The 15,460-nt window shown below is 45.6% G+C and overlaps 1 protein-coding gene across 2 annotated transcripts in view; it reads right to left on the reverse strand.

Moving 5' to 3' along the window:
• Nucleotides 1–15,460, reverse strand: part of LOC144819183 (avidin-like) — a 110,098-nt gene that overhangs the window by 37,600 nt on the left and 57,038 nt on the right. For both annotated transcript variants that reach the window (XM_078677156.1, XM_078677155.1), the window contains exon 2: nt 2,870–3,065. In XM_078677156.1, coding sequence (XP_078533282.1) covers nt 2,870–3,065 — 196 coding nt within the window. The remainder of the gene's footprint in view (nt 1–2,869; nt 3,066–15,460) is intronic.

A 15,460-nucleotide genomic window follows, 5' to 3' on the forward strand; every position in this document is an offset into this window, starting at 1 on the left:
GGCATGGATACTTCCACTAGTTCCGAAAAGCCACAACGATTTCTTGGAAAACTCAGCTTCAGCTGTTAGGGACTTCCCCTTGCTTGAATATTGATTTGTCCAAGAACTCATGGAGTTTTCAAAGAACTGTGACTCTTTGATGACGTTATTATGTCCATCTTTTCGTCAAACTCTGCACCTTCAAGGTATAAATATGCCCACACTTGCCCTAACAAACACACGGCAGTTCGACTATCCACTTGCCCGACTCATCTCCCTACAGCAAGTGCCGAAGGAAGCCACCCTCCAGCTGACGCAATGAGAGAGACGCTCTCTTTTCTCATGCCAAGAAATCCAGCTCCAGTGTTTCCAAGCTCCCCTTGAGGGGTGTTGGGAAATCGAGTCCTGAGACCGAGAGATACCAGACCTCCTTCATTCTAAACCAAGGTACGGAGCTGATTAGACTCTAGGAGAAATCTTGGATAGATTCTTGGCAAACAAATACTTAACTTATGCTACACCGCACTTACTCCTTCCCTCGTACTAGATTAAGGTTAAGTACATCGGGGTAGGCGTATTTTAGAAGCACCAGTTGAGTACGTTTAGTCTTTATATATGTATGTATTTTATGGCTTAGAAACCATACCATGCTTTTACAGTATTATTTTATAATTCTCTTCTTGCTGTATGCATTATACTTTACAGCCAGTATTACGATTGTAGCAGGTCATTTCTTCTGCATGAGAAAGAAGACTGTTCAATAAATACTTTTATTGGAAACGCCCGTCTCTCTATTTCTCTGCACCTCTGGTGAAACAAAGCATGCACGAATGACTGAGTGAAATATCTATCTATTGTTTCCACGACTCTGAAGATACATTTTATCTTGGGGAAACAAAGTTGTCATGTTAATGCGGTTATCAGAAACTAATCCCTTCTTGTTTATTCGAGAAAGTTTCTAGTGACCTCTGAGCTAGCTGGCACTCACAATTAAGTCTAATATATTCAATAGACACCCAGTCGACCTAAGTCCTACGCCACATCTATAGGATATATTATTCCAATGCGCAGAGCCTATTGGGAATATAGGAACTACACTACACTAAACACTTATAAGGTTCCAAAGGCGAGAGCTATTGGCTATGCCAATGCTTGTTTTTATGTTGACTGTCATTCACTGCAAGGATATTCTTGGCGCTGAGTGTGGTAAAAGAGTTGTTCCCACTGCCAACTCAAGATTGAGCTAACAGTTAGGCGCGTTACCTCCGATGGCCCATACTCCCTCGGACATTTACACAGATGGAGTACATTTTATTCCATCAGCATAAACCTACCAATCTGCACGACTCAAAATAGGGACGGCAGACATACTGCATCACCGTTGAAGTGGAATACCCTCTCCACCAAAGTCTTAATTGCCCCCCTAGGCTTTACTTTTTTTTAAAAACTGTTTCGCTTTAACATTTTAACATTGGCTGCTAAGGTCTAGTGAGACGGAGCTGCTTTCCAACCATGTCATATATTTCCAAAAAGCCCATATTTGGATGGCCACATGGCACACTTACCAGGCCATTGGGGCACTCTTTCCACACTCTGACTGCGGGCTTGTCTAAATGTCAAAGAAGCCAATCAGCATTCACCATTTATACCCCAAGATAGAGGAGCAGAGCAAATGCAACGGGGCTCTGTAGCAGCCTCTGAATGCCATGCCTTGTCAGCAGATCCAGAAATCTCATCTCTGAAAAGCAAAGATCCCAAGGAGAGCACACAAGAAGCACAGAGGAGAGCACACGGGAGAGCACACAGGAGAGCACACAGGAGAGCACACAGGAGAGTACACAGGAGAGCAAGCAAGAGAGCACACAGGAGAGCACACAGGAGAGCACACAGGAGAGCAAGCAAGAGAGCACACAGGAGAGCACACAGAAGAGCACACAGGAGAGCACACAGGAGAGCACACAGGAGAGCACACAGGAGAGCATACAGGAGAGCATACAGGAGCGCACACAGGAGAGCACACTGGAGAGCACACTGGAGAGCACACAGAAGTGCACCCAGGTGGCACACAGAAGAGCACACAGGAGAGCACACAGAAGCACACACAGGAGAGCACACAAGAGAGCAAGCAAGAGAGCACACAGGAGAGCACACAGAAGAGCACACAGGAGAGCACACAGGAGAGCACACAGGAGAGCACACAGGAGAGCATACAGGAGAGCATACAGGAGCGCACACAGGAGAGCACACTGGAGAGCACACAGAAGTGCACGCAGGTAGCACACAGAAGAGCACACAGGAGAGCACACAGAAGCACACACAGGAGAGCACACAGGAGAGCAAGCAAGAGAGCACACAGGAGATCACACAGGAGAGCACACAGGAGAGCATACAGGAGAGAAAACAGGATTGCACACAGGAGAGCACACAGGAAGAACACAAGAGCGCACACAGGCGAGCACTCAGGAGAGGAGAGCACACAGAAGAGCACACAGCAGAGTGCACACAGGAGAGCAAACAGAAGAGCACACAGGAAGCACACAGAAGAGCACACAGGAGCGCACACAGAAGAGCACACAGGAACGCACACAGGATGCAAAGATCCTGAATAGATGCAAAGAGGGAGAATGGAAAGGCCAAGGCAAGGGCAGATGGGCAAGGGGAGACCTGAAAGGTGGAGAGGGGAGAAACTAAGAAAGAATACAAGGGCAGGGAGTGTGAGGGTAAACAGTTGAAGAGACAATGGACAGAAAGAGAGAGGAGAACCACAGAGGTGCCTGGTGACTGGATGAGCAGAAGGAAGGCAGAGCAAGAGCCCTATAGACTGAGGTGCATGTGAGGAGGAAGGGGTCAAATAAAAGTTAAAGTAGAGCTAATGTTGTCGGTGCGATACCTGAGGTGCTCGACTTCACAGTGAATCCGAAGGTTGGCTGCTGCCCGGCCTGCTGGTACCCAGTCAGATTGGACTCGGTGCTGGCTCCTGCATCAAAGTAGGTGCCGCTAAATAAGCCATCTTCTTGCGGACGAATGTTGATTCTGATGCCTTTGTTTGAGTTTTTTATTGTCTCCCATGGTCCAGACACCCTGCACTGAAGAAAGAAACACACAACAGATGTTCACACTGAACACTAGACACCTTCAGTGAAGGAAAGAACAGACAACAGATCATAACACTCAACACAAGACGCCTCCAGTGAAGGAAAGAACAGACAACAGATATTCACACTCAACACAAGACACATCCAGAGAAGGAAAGAACAGACATCAGATGTTCACACTCAACACAAGACACCTCCAGTGAAGGAAAGAACAGACAACAGATGTTCACACCAAACACAAGACACATCCAGTGAAGGAAGAACAGACAACAGATGTTCACACTCAACACAAGACACCTCCAGTGAAAGAAAGAACAGACAACAGATGTTCACACTCAACACAAGACACCTCCAGTGAAAGAAAGAACAGACAACAGATGTTCACACCAAACACAAGACACATCCAGTGAAGGAAAGAACAGACAACAGATGCTCACACTAGGCACAAGACACCTTCAGTGAAGGGAAGAACAGACATCAGATGTTCACACTGAACACGTGGCACCACCAGTGAAGGAAAGAACAGACAACAGATGTTCACACCAAACACAAGACACATCCAGTGAAGGAAAGAACAGACAACAGATGTTCACACTCAACACAAGACACCTCCAGTGAAAGAAAGAACAGACAACAGATGTTCACACCAAACACAAGACACATCCAGTGAAGGAAAGAACAGACAACAGATGCTCACACTAGGCACAAGACACCTTCAGTGAAGGGAAGAACAGACATCAGATGTTCACACCAAACACAAGACACATCCAGTGAAGGAAGAACAGACAACAGATGTTCACACTCAACACAAGACACCTCCAGTGAAAGAAAGAACAGACAACAGATGTTCACACCAAACACAAGACACATCCAGTGAAGGAAGAACAGACAACAGATGCTCACACTAGGCACAAGACACCTTCAGTGAAGGGAAGAACAGACATCAGATGTTCACACTGAACACGTGGCACCACCAGTGAAGGAAAGAACAGACAAGGGATGTTCACACTTAACACAAGACACCTCCATTGAAGGAAAAAACAGACAACAGATGTTCAAACTGAATACAAGACACCTGCAGTAAAGGAAATATGACAAGGGATGTTCACAATGAACACAAGACATCTCAAGTGAAGGAAGAACAGACAACAGATGCTCATACTGAACACAAGACATCTCAAGTGAAGGAAGAACAGACAACAGATGCTCATACTGAACACAAGACACCTCCAGTGAAGGAAAGAACAGACAAGGGATGTTCACACTCAATACAAGACATCTCCAGGGAAGGATAGAATAGACAACAGATGTTCATACTGAACACAAGACACCTCCAGTGAAGGAAAGAATAGACAACAGATCCTAACACTAGACACTCATTCACTCATTAATAACATTATTCGGTTATTGAACTCAGAACAACCATAAAAGTACAATTACTAAATCACTTTTAAGATATAGAAAAGAGCAATAGTAACACAATAAAATATGATTATCACATATCGTTAATGAATTGTCTTTCGAGATCTAAAAACATTTTTAAAAAACTCAGAGACAGATGCAACAGGTAATATATTGTCCAGTTTTTGAATAGCTAATAATGCATGGACACACTGATTAAATTCCATGATCTTCAGTATGGGCACAATCAATATTTTCCTAGGAATTGTATAAAATTTACAAATAAACAAGATATGGATGTCTGACTGTTCAGACTGATCATCACAAGGGCATTTACTAAGTTGTTTTGACCAATTATTCATAACAGGGAAACTAAAAAGTCTGAATAAAAGGTTTAACCTAAATGCATTAATATAAACCTTTCAAAATCGCTCATGTGTAGCTTAACGTATGGTTGCATTTTAGTGGGGTTCATTATTAATTGATGAGCAACCACAGTCTTTTTTGTCATGTCTACATTGATTCTCCGCTCTCCCAAATGTCTCATGCAAATATTCCTAAGATCTTTTCTCGTAACGTGGCACAGTGATGCGGGATCATCATAATAAGCATGGTGGTCCATGTTTATGAAAAACAACTTTATATAACTTAGCCATCTTATCTGGGCACCGTTATCGAGACTCATCGCGTCCCTCATAATCGCGCGGTTAAAAACACACTCCTCGTGGTCCAAACCCTATGCCACAAAAGAACCGGTGCAACCATAATGATGTCTTCTATAGATGGTTGCCCTAGTTCAGCATGACAGACATATGTAGAAACAATGTCCACGACCGCTAGGAGATATTTCATAAAAGTGTTTTCCACCACCTGCAGCGATTTCACGTTTACGTTTCCCCATATTCCTGTGCCATATATAGCTATTGCTACACAAGTCGCTCTATACACAGTTAAAAGTTCCCCAATAGGTGTTTTGCCCATCCTCTTACAAAAAATTTTCAGGGCTATTATGGATCTACAAAACAACAGCCTCCTTGTTTTTATTGCACTATTCCATAGGCCTGATTGATCAAACAATACACCAAGATATGGGAAAGTTGGGGTAAAATCTAATGGTTTAGAATCAATGTACATGACTTTTTTCTTTTTGTCTGCCCCAATTCCACAATTCATGCAGAAGGTTTTAGTACAATTGATTCTCAAGTACAGGTTGGTCATAAATTGTGTAAAAGATGTAACCATCCTTTGCAAGGCCAGGGGCGTCCTAGCCATAAGGACCGCGTCATCCGCGTATAACAGAGCAGGAACAGGTCTTTTAGCAATCGGCGGCATGTCCTTGCACTCCCCTAACAATATACTCTCCAGATCGGTAATGTAAATTGTAAAAAGAAAAGGAGCAAGGACACAGCCTTGCCTCACTCCTCTTGCCACAACGAATGACTCGGTACACTCTCCGTTCTTACCGTACCTAACTCTGGCTGAAGCCCCCAAATAAAGCTCCCTAAGGAAAAGAATTATATTTTCATCTACCCCTAGTTTCTCAAGGATCAGCCATAATGTATTGTGGGTGACGCAATCAAAAGCTGACGTTAAGTCAACCAAAGTTAAATATATGCGACTCCTCTTGGCTTTGGTGTATTTTTATAGCAGCATGTGCAAGTTAAGGCACTGGTCAATAGTGCCCAGGCCTTTCCTAAAGCCTTATTGCAGATCACTAATTATTGAATATTCATCAGCCCATAACTGTAATCTATTTAAAATCACACGGGAAAAAATCTTAATGGTTGAGTCTAATAGTGATATAGGGCGATAGCATAAACAGCTAGCTCAAACTGCCTTTTTAAATATTGGTACAATTATAGACTCAAACCATGAGGGTAGCAAACCATTAGAACAGGTTGCATTAAACAGTTGGGTTAGGAGAGGACCCCATAAGTCCATGTTATTTTTGTACAGGTCGACCGGAACCCCATCAGGGCCTGGGGCTTTTCCTCCTGAGCTTGCTTTTATACTTAAGATTACTTCGCTCAGTTTAACACCCAGGTCCATTTTAATGTTAATGTCTGGGGTCTCCTCGAACATTACATTCTCAGATGATGTTAACTCTACTGGGCTCGGGGTACTATATTAATCTGCATAATTATTTATCCAGTCGTTTTCAGAAATGGCTATCTCTACCCCTGCCTTAGTTTTATAGTTTAAAAAAGTAGCATTAACCGCTTGCCAAAAAGCTGCCGTTTCCTTTTTAGGAATGTCCTTCCTCTTTTGCAAGGTCCTCTTATAGACCTTACGTAACTCTCTAATTAAAATCCGATCTTTAAGACGGGCATTTTCTTTCTACCCAAAGGCTATCTTTAACATTTGAGACAATAAACAGAAAATTTTTAATAATGACAAAATCTCCTGCGTTACCGTCCAAGCAAGCGTCAATACTGGGTTTACATTTCCTAATTAAATTGTAAAGAAAGTCCTCAGGGACCACTTTAGTCCACTTTAGGGAGTAACCATTTTGTCTATTCAAAGCAAAACTTTCTATATTATTCCTTGACGTTCTATTTTTACCATGATTACTGTATAAATCTAAAATTTACAAGCTTAGAGGAAAATGGTCACTTAAAGGAATATCCAAAGTATTAAATGTTTGAACCACTCCTCTATATCTGGCCGATATCAATATAAAATCTATCATTGAATCAGCACCTCTGCCATTAAAGGTGGGGCGAAAAGGAGCTCAGTTCGACAAGTTCTATTCGCGAATCCCATGTCACACGAAAAAATTATTTCATTTAAGAGGTCCCCACATGTAGTATGTTCAAAATGACTTAGACTATTCTCATTGCTCAACATTATAAAACATGTTCCATTTTCTCCTCTTTTACATAAACAACAGTTAAAATCCCCTCCCCAAATAACACAAGCTTCTTTAAATTTCCCTTCCAACAGTGTTTCTACCATAGCCTCTGCAGGAACATTATTATAAAAATTAACAATAATCAAGGAAAACAGTTTATCCATATGCATCCTATTCCTAACCACATGGTAATACCTATTATTAGAACATTGGAATGTTGGAGCTCCATTGAAAACCATGGAGTGCTCTGGGCTTATAATGGCTGGTATAAGCCTGGAGCTTCAACATTCCAATGTTTCTTTGTTCTCAGCTCTGGCTGTGAACAAAGGCTTCAGGGAGCCTGAGGGGATTCCAATCCCCTCGCGCTCCCAAAAGGCTTTGTTCTTATGTTAGAACATTCTGTCCTCTAGTGACAGAATGTTCTAATAGCCTTATAGCCCTTCGTAGATGGGCTATACCGGTAGTAAAGTCCCTCTCCCTTGTTAAAGGCCCTCGCCTTCGGCTCGGGGCCTTTAACGCTGGAGAGGGCCTTTAATAGCCGGTATAGCCCTCTACGGCGGGCTATAAGGCTATATTAAATACTAACTCAATTTTATTATATTTAAGCAGGTTTGATACATATGTACACAACCCCCCTTTGGCCCTACCATGTACTGAGCTTACTGCTGGTGAATACAAAGTTTTAAAACCACGGAAATGATCAGCCTCTTAGCCCAGGTTTCTTGCAAGCTCACTATGTCGTGCTGATTGACACTATTGACCCAGTTTTGATTGGACAGTTTTGTTTTTAAGCCTGCTACCTTCCAAAATATTATAGACCACCTATGCGTATTGGCTGAATTATACACTGTGCCAGTAAGACCAGGAATTTCCTGGTTATTCTCTGCCTATATGTTCACATCAATGCCACTTTCCTTCGTTACACCCAGCTCTCCAGAGTTAATTAACCCCAATTTTACCCCACAATCCACCCGTATACAATGTACTCCTTGATGGTCATTCTCAACTGGCGATCTTACATTTACAGGGGTAGGCACCGAATTAAAAGTAGGAAAACCTACTTCAAGTCAATCAACCCCCTCCAGCCCATAAAGCATATCAAAACGGGTAAAAGTAGGAACATTAAACTTATCTCTATGAGTACCCCTAAACCTGCCGCGCTGTGTCTCAAAGGGATCTAATGGAGCAAGTAGTGCGGACGGATAGAAATAGCCTAAATCAAATGATTGTATTCCGCCATCTCCTCTTCGATAGAACTACTTACAAATGTGCCTTACCACCCATGTATCTCTAAAATTAACAATAATACAGTCACCGGCTAGGTCTTTCAATCTATGACCCACCCAGCTTACCCTTCTCACATGCAAGATTTCACCATGCATGTAAGCCGGGAGGGGCTTATTCTTATTCATCCAGTAGGTGACTTTATTTTTTAGTTCCGGGTAGGTTTCAGTTTTATAATTACACAACTCAGGCACCCCAGTCAACACCACTGTGTATGGTGCAGAATCTGGCGGCAAATCAATGTGTGGGTTAATACTCTTTGATTTAATAGCGTTTAGAATCCCCTTGTCTTCGTATTTAGCTTTTCTATTCCGCCCCACTACCCCAGAATCCTTTACAACCTCCCCCTCACCCCCCCTTCGACCTTCCTCTTCGGGAATTGATATCCTGATATCCTTAATTCTACCATCTTGATTAATTCCATTTATCAACATGGCCGATGTATTCGATATTATTAGGGCCGGTACTGGGGTGATAATGCATGTGGATTCTCTAGTTGCTATATGACCTACTGTACCTTGCTACTGAATACTGGGACGCGTGATTACAGACTGCAGCGGACAGAACTAGGTTATGTAAGTCTGGGTGTGCCTCTCTACTCAGCCGTAATCGCCTAATACCACCTGCTCTCTGAAATTTTGTATTCCTCTTTTAAAAGCTAACCTATTGCTATTTTGGACATTTCTTCTGTGCTGTCACAATTTTATTGTGCTTACTTGCCCTGTCCTGCCGCCTGCACCCCAGTCCACCACGGGTTATACCGATTGTTGTGGAGGGTGCAGGCTGACACTGGCAGCAGTATCTCTTCAGTGGCAGTTGGTGGCGGAGCTCCGCGACTAGCGCCGGGCTTGTAGCCTACATCTCCCTATGTGCTTCCCGTCACGCAGCGGAGGTGCGCACTGGGCCCGCCGGCGTGTCAAGTGCAAGCCGTCTGCGCCAGTCCGCGGCCGACCGGGGCCAGGGGCCACGTACCCTTGCCGTTTTCCCCTACGCTATTCCCGAGCAGACCTACTCTCCTCTTGGTCACCCCAGGCCATCCCCCCCCGGAAATCATCAGGACTCTGAAGACATTCAGGCTGTTCTCCCCCAGGACCACGATTGGGAATACCAATCCCCCTCTCTCTCATCCCCCTCCACCCGCTAAGCCCCAAAAAGATATCCTCCACTCACATTCTCCCTCCCTCAGAACGCAGACCCTTAACGGCTTGTCCATTTGGTATATCAACAGCCGGTCAATGGTCAAGCACCAAGTAGAGATCTTCTACCTCCTAGACACCCACAAGCCTGATATTTCACTCTTATCTGAACCCTAGTTGACAGCCGAATCAACCCCAGATATGCTAGCAGCCATCCCTGATAACTACTATGCCCTTCAGGCCAATAGATCTGAGCCCAAGGCTGGTGGCGGGGTGGTGGCTATAATCTCAAAAGCCCATAAATTCACCTCTCTATCTGCCTCACAAATCCCCTCGGTAGATTGCCTTCTCTTTAAACTCGAGTCCATCTCTTCCCCTTTTGTCTGCGCGTTAGTCTACAGACCCCCCACCCACATGCCCACGTTTCCGCAAGCATTTGCTAACACCATTGCGGAACTTGCCATAAATCATGCCAGGTTGCTAATAATTGGGGACTCCAACTACTGGCCATTTGACGAACTTGAAAGCCCCCTTTCAGTGGCCTGTACGGAATCACTGACTGGGATGAATCTTACCCATCACATTTAAGTAGCCACTCACTCCAAAGGGCACATACTGGACCAGGTCTGGACATCCAACCTGGAGATCTCAAACCTACAGGTCACCCCCTGCACCTGGTCGGACCACCAATTTATCTCCTTCTCCATTCCGATCTCTCCCTTCATTAAACCCCCTCCCCCAGGGACCGGCCAGGCAAGGAACTGGAGTCAGGTTGACATTTCCGAGCTCTGCTCCATCCTAGACACCTCTAAACCCCCCTATCCTCTTCCCGATGATCCACAGGTCTCCCCCCATACTCAGGCAGACAACATCAATACCTGACTGGCCACAGTCAGAGGCAGATTGGCCCCCCTTAGGAAGGTCAAATGTAGAAGACCACATGACGCCCAGTGCTGGTTCACCACAAACCTCAAGGAAATGAAACTTTCCCTGAGTCAATTTGAGCAAAGGTGGAGACAGGATTACTGCCCTGAAAAAAAAGCTATCTTTGTGCTCACACTCAAAGAATATAAAGGTGCCCTTTTAAAAGCCAAAACAGACTACTTTTCATTAAAAGTTCTTAACTCCACCAATAAAGCCAAAGACATTTTCCACATTGTAGACGAACTCGTCAAACCAGATCGCATTACCACCAAACCAATCCCCTCACAACAGCTCTGTGACTCCCTTAACACCTATTTTTTTGACAAAATATCTAAAATAAAAGCCAGCATCCCAAGGAACCTCCCCCCACCAGAGCCTACCCCGATACACCGAAACCCACTTTCCTTTGATCTATTTCCACCTATCACGGAGGAAACTTTTTTTCCCTTCTCAAAAGAGTCCGTTCTGGCTCCCCCACAGACAGCTGTCCCCCCCACATTGCCCGGGAGATCTTCCTTCAGCTTCCCGATCCCCCACTATCCCTCCTTAACAACTCCCTAGCTACTGGCATTGTCCCCAACTGTTTCAAAATGGCAGAAGTCAGACCTATCCTGAAAAAAATAGGGGCTGACCCGCTTGTTCCCAGCAACTTCCGACCTATCTCGCTTTTACCCTATCTGGGTAAAATTTTTGAGGCCCATGTTGCAAGCTGCCTTAGCACTTTCGTGGAACATTCACATTATCTAGACCCACACCAAGCTGGTTTCAGACCAGAACACTCCACTGAATCGATTATGCTGGCAGTTCACGATGAACTTAGAAAGGGAGCAGAGCAGACCGAAACATCTCGCAGGCCCTAGTGCTCCTGGATTTGTCGGCGGCTTTCGACACCGTCGACCACAACCTACTAGTTGAACGGGTCAAGAGCGCGGCATCCAGGGCATCCCCCTAAAATGGATCTCCTCCTTCCTCAGCGATCGCCACCAAGCTGTTCGCCTCTCCGATTTCTACTCCGAAAGAAAGAGACTCACTTGTGGGGTTCCCCAGGGGTCCTCTCTTTCCCTGCTCCTATTCAACCTTTACATCCTTCCATTATTTCTGATCTACAGAAGAGAGACGTAGCTATCTTTAACTACGCCGATGACATCCAGCTGGTCTTAACCATCGACTCATGCTCTCACGCAATTGAAACCTTCTAATCTACCATGACCTACATCAGAAATTGAATGAACCTGAGCCAATTAAAATTAAATCCAGATAAGACCGAGCTGGTTCTCACTAGGTCCTCGGTTAACCCTTGGAATCTCAACTTCTGGACACCCTCTGTGGGTCCTCATCCTTCCCCAGTCAGCGCGGTCAAAAGTCTCGGCGTCACAATTAGCAGCGGTCTCACCCTAAAGACTCAGGTCAACACAGTAGTCTCTTCCTGCTTTTTCCATTTACGCAGGATTCGGAAAATAAGCAGATTTCTCTCCCTTGAGGCCCTTGTTCAGGTCACTTTGGCCTTAGTTATGTCGCGCATAGATTATGCCAAATCACTGTACGCAGGAATCCCCGCCTACCAACTACAAAGGCTTCAAATGGTGCAGAACCAAGCGGCCAGACTGATACACGGGTGTTGGACTTGGCCCTTTTCACTGAAATTTTTGGCTTTTTGCTTCCCCGAATTCAGGATGTCCCCCCTTTATAATGTAGTTGTATAGGCCCTGGGAGGTTAAAATGCCCTGGGTAATGTTAAAACCCATGCTAGCTGCAGGTGCCCTCTACCCTCAATATGGCTGCCCTAGGCCCCTGCTACTGCAGTGTGGTCTTGTTAAGGCGCATTCTAGTTGCCAGGAGCTGGCAGGGACTCCAAACATTGTTGCCATTCCAGCCTGCCTTGCCTGCCCACAGTTAGAGTAGGGAAGCTGCTGGCACCTTCTAGAATAAGGGCGGAGCTTAGTTTTGCCGCCTTAGAGGGTCGTCACCTGACCTCGGCCTATATAGGCAAGGGAGGGAAAACTTTCCAGTCAGTTGGGGCATCACTGACCTGGGGAACCCACGCAGGAGTTTTATGCGGGAGGGCCTAGTTAGGAACCTATGCTACTGGGAGTGACAGGATTTAGGTGCTGCCTCTTAAGCTGGGTGAGGTGTCCTAGACTAGCCCCCTGATCTGGCCCAGCGGTAGGGAACCCCAGGGTCCATCTGCTTTGACTGAGGAAAACTCATCAAGCCTTCAACTCAACCCCCACCCCCCTTTTCAAGAAACAAACACCTAAGGGCGCAGAACCATCCAAGCGCCAAGAACATTACTTGCTTTGACCAGAGACTGCTGAGGGATCGACCAGGTACTGGACTGTGCTTCCCTGCACACTCCCTGCCTTCATCTGGGCCCCTCTGGCCCTACCTGTCTCCCCCTGACTGAACTGCCTGCAGTCCCTGCTGAACTGTGTGAAAAGCGCTATATCCTGCTCCCCCTGTTAAGCGCTGTATTCGAGACTGCCTGTCCTGTCAGGGATTATTAAAATTGCCTTCCCTCCTGCCGGCATTATTTGCTGACTGACTGGCCAAGCGCTGTACTCTGTGCCCCTAACTAGTGCTGTGAAGCATCACCCCCAAGCGCTGGATTGCCCCCTTCAAGCGCTCACCTGATTCGGCGCCGGGCGCTGTGCTGTGCCCCCCCTTGAGGCACCTGAGGAGGCCCCCTCGTCATCGCGGCGTCAGCGCCGCCCACGCGACGCCTCTGAGGCGCTTGTGGAAAAGTAAATTTTGCCATGTTGTATGTGCCTACGTGTTCCCCATCTTATGTCATATGTGCATGATCGATATGCATGTATCCCCCTTATGATCGATTAAAGATGCAATTACAGTTGTGTCCATCTCTAGTATGCCAGTTTCCAGTTCTCGTGAATACAACGAATATTGGGCCCATGTAAACCTACGTTGCCACATTTTACAGTGTGCACGTTAATTCATTGAATTGTCCCCGTTTCTAGGCCTCAAAAGGGCCCGGACTCAGATTCAGCTCCTGTCTCCTGAACCCTCTCCGAGGAGCGATACAGCCCCCACCTGTATCCCTGACCCTTAGCTTACTTTCATGCCTCGCAGTGCCCGGCTCGGCCTGGCTCTGCCTCTTAGTCTGCCAAGAGTATGTTATGATTCTAGTTATCAGTCCAGCCCTCCTTCTCTGCATTCCTAAGCTACTGAATTGCATCAATAGTTTCCGTCATGGTCTAGCCTTTATGTCTCCATGTAAGAGAAATACTGTATTAATATTCATAGAATATTCCTCACACACGTCTCACATATAGAATTATGCATGCACCAGTCTTAATGTCTGTTAGCCTTTGCCCTGATAACTTTTGGATTCTATCAACATGTTCTCTAAACACTAGATACTAGATAGGCTTAGGTACATGTCGCTCTGACACTCCAGACTTTCGTCTCCTCTTCTAGCGCAGAAGTCATAGCCCCCCAGTTCTCCCTAGTAACACGTCATTGTCAGTTTGCGCGCACCACTAGGTTAAAGGTCCCAGCTGCTCAGGTAGCCCCCTCCATGTTTCCGCCCCTTTTTTATGACATATTCTGTTACGTTTGCATCACATGTCAATGTATACGCCCTGTACACACCTCTTGTTACACCTACTTTATGCCTTATCTTTCGCGACTGCTACAAACTCCGCCTACTGCTACGCCTACTGTATTGAATACAATGTATTTGTTTAACTATAAATATTGTGCACTGTTATTAAAGTTTGCTAGCCATTCCCAGATCCTGCCCCGGCAGCTGCCGGGCCCTGCCATCTCATTCCCATGCAGGCTGTCCTGTTCCAGTCCTTTTATGCTTAATTAAAGCCTGTACACTCTAGCTACCTCGTATCTTGACTCTTATTTATTGAGCTAACCATTTATTGAATATAGTCAAAAATAGAACCGGTAATTAATTATTTATTTACCACATAATGGCGCCCGAATAGGGACTTGCCCTTTCCCCACGCGCCGGAGAAGCCACGCAGGCCCCCTGATCCTCTGCAGCCGTGACGGAACCATACCGTGCACGTGCAGATATTTCTGCTTCAAGTATCCCTCAGGCCCACGGAAGAGACGGAGGTTGCGGTCCAGCATCCAGACGAGGCGGTGGAGGAACGCGGCGAGTCCCGACCAGAGCCCAAGCCGAGAGTCCAAGGTCCGAGGTATCCGGAGGCCCACCTGTAACTGAAGTCCGAAGTTCGTCCGTCCGTCGTCGTAGCAGTCCAGTCCAGTCTGAGGCCTTCCGTTCTTGCTGCCCGGTGAGTACCGTTGCTGGGGTAGTATCTAGACAGGGTCAATTAATTTGTCTCTGGTCCGTGGGTTTGGGTACACAGATCCAACACGAAGTGTCCACCTAGGTGGATGCGGGTCCTGACGTGTCTCTTTATGAGACCGGTAAGTTTCGTACTGTTTTAGCAGTGCATCTAGTCATTCCAGTAAGATCTGTTCTGTTCTCGAGAAATTCATGTGTTTCTGTTCTCAGTATTCCAGGTAGTATTTTGTCCGAACCGTTATTTTTAAATGTTATTTCATGTGTTTTCAATGTCGTGGTATGAGTGATTTGTTTTCTTAAAGTTATTATTGTGTTTATTGTGTATTGTATTGTTTCTAGACTCCAGTCTAGTCATGCCTCTGTTCTCTAAGTTACGTCAGTTAAAAACTAGAAAAGGTCTGCTCGAGGAAGCAGTTCCTGTCCCGCCTAGGGACAGTCCAGGTCATTTTATGTATCATAAGCATGGCATAAGTGCCATATTATATCTAGACTTATGGGTCGAGTATAC

Source organism: Lissotriton helveticus, chromosome 2_1, assembly GCF_964261635.1.
Source record: "Lissotriton helveticus chromosome 2_1, aLisHel1.1, whole genome shotgun sequence".
Taxonomy (NCBI): Eukaryota; Metazoa; Chordata; class Amphibia; order Caudata; family Salamandridae; genus Lissotriton; species Lissotriton helveticus.